We start from the raw sequence: 2,141 nt of genomic DNA, 5'->3' as shown, positions 1-2,141 counted from the left end.
GTAACATAACCCCATATTGATTTTCCCTTCAAAAAAAATTTCATTACATAGCTCCAATACAAATAATTTTTCCCATCCAACTGTACACTAATAGACTGAAGAGAATCGTCTTTACGAACAGCCATAACGAACAAGCAAACGAGATCCAAGCGACAAAGGAACCAAACAAACAAAATCCCCAATTCACAAGCCAACAAATAAACCCTAGGAGCTGCAATCAATCAGTGCTGAAGCAAAACAAGAGACATACCGTAACAAATTAATCATTCGGTGTAGAAGCATAAGAATCGTTGCAAAACCCTTGATCCCAACAAATCAAGCCCTATAAATGAATGGTGGCTCTGATACCATGTTAGAGAATAGAGAAAAGAGAAACTAGGATTTTATTATTGATAAATAATATAGAAATAGAAAACAATGGAAGACTTATATATAAGCAAACAAAGAGACTAAAAAATAAAATATATAAAAGTAAAAGTCTAAAATGCTAATAAAAACGACCTCCACGATTTGACCCATACGGGCATATTCATTTTTACTCACGCAAAGATCCAAATTAACTAAGCATTATCCTATATAAAATTTAGTTTGAATTCGAGTTCGAGCTTGAAAATGTAATTTTAGTTCAAGCTTTCGAGTCCGCCCAAGTTTGTAGATAAATAATTCAAGTTTTCGAATTAAAAAATTATAAACTCGTTTGAAGTCGAACTTATAAAATATTGAATGTTCGAGCTAGAATTGAAAACTAAATTTTATTTTCTGAAGAAGTATCCTTACCGATAAGCCCCCTATATTCATAAGGTCTAAAATGTCCCATAACCCATAAGGCAATTGTACACCAATGAAATAGAAAGAAATATCACATAAGACTTTCACCTCCCTTGTTATAAAATCCTCATCAGTCATCTCATTTCTCTCAACAAACCAAAACAAATCAAGTCTAGAAGAGAAAAAAAAACATGGCTGCTTCTACTTCTATGGTCTCAACTGCCGCGGCAGTTACCACCATTAACCGTGTCGCACCCTTCAATGGCTTGAAATCCTCGGCCGCTTTCCCAGCCATCAAGAAGTCCGAGAACGATTTCACCTCCATCTCCACCAACGGAGGAAGAGTGCAGTGCATTCAGGTACATATAATAATCAATTAAATATTACGAGTTCAATTCTCATTTAAAAACATCTTAATTTTAAATTTATGAGTCTTTCTTTAATTAATAAATCATACTCATGTATATAATCTTTTGATTTTAATATTCAGGTGTGGCCAACAACTGGGTTGAAGAAATTCGAGACATTATCGTACTTGCCACCTCTGACCGAAGAACAATTGGCCAAGGAAGTGGATTACCTTCTTCGCAACAATTGGGTTCCTTGCCTTGAATTCCAATTGGAGGTTATAATATTTCACCCTATATTTCTTTTGACAAAATTGTAAAACTATGGTAAACACAGTTTAGTATAATAAAAAAGTAAAAAAAAAGAAATATAATGAATCTAAGAGGTGGTTCATAATTGATAAATTTGGATTTTTTAATCTTGATAGGTGTTAATTTGAAATTTTATTGGTAAAATGAATTAATGAAACTAGTACAACCCATTAAACTCTATGTAAGGTTGAAATGTTTTGACTAATAAATTGAATAATTGATCATATAAACAAAGTTTGGTAGTTAGTCGCTAGTGGTCTGACGAGAATGTTTATGTTTGTTAGGAGCTGAATGGGTTCGTCCACAGAGAATACAACAGCTCTCCAGGGTACTATGATGGAAGATATTGGACAATGTGGAAGCTACCCATGTTCGGGTGCACTGACTCGAGTCAAGTTTTGAAGGAGTTGGCCGAGGCCAAGAAGGCTTACCCATCCGCATTCGTCCGTATCATTGGATTCGACAACAAGCGTCAAGTCCAGTGCATCTCCTTCATTGCAGCCAAGCCCGACGGTTACAAATAAATTTATATGCACTAGCTACAATCGAGGATTATTATGTTTTCGATAAAACTCGTCCCAACCAATTACCAATATGTCTTCCCTTTCTGTTATTTGAATCATTGTCATTAGTTTGATGATGATTTATACTCTATTCTAAGTGTTTTTGTATTTACCAATTTAAGTGAATTTTAATGTATGTTTGTTATTGTTA

General features: G+C 34.2%; 1 protein-coding gene across 1 annotated transcript; it reads left to right on the top strand.

The window, feature by feature from the left end:
* Nucleotides 1–912: 912 nt before the first annotated feature.
* On the top strand, nucleotides 913–2,141 carry LOC124933739 (ribulose bisphosphate carboxylase small subunit, chloroplastic-like). Its single transcript, XM_047474175.1, has 3 exons — nucleotides 913–1,127; nucleotides 1,259–1,393; nucleotides 1,712–2,141. The coding sequence occupies exons 1-3, from the start codon at nucleotides 960–962 to the stop codon at nucleotides 1,949–1,951; spliced, it is 543 nt and encodes a 180-aa protein (XP_047330131.1). The 5' UTR covers nucleotides 913–959; the 3' UTR covers nucleotides 1,952–2,141.

This window comes from Impatiens glandulifera, chromosome 4 (genome assembly GCF_907164915.1).
Source record: "Impatiens glandulifera chromosome 4, dImpGla2.1, whole genome shotgun sequence".
NCBI lineage: Eukaryota > Viridiplantae > Streptophyta > Magnoliopsida > Ericales > Balsaminaceae > Impatiens > Impatiens glandulifera.
Note: the sequence above shows the minus strand (reverse complement) of the source record. Positions and strands in the feature narration are given on the sequence as shown.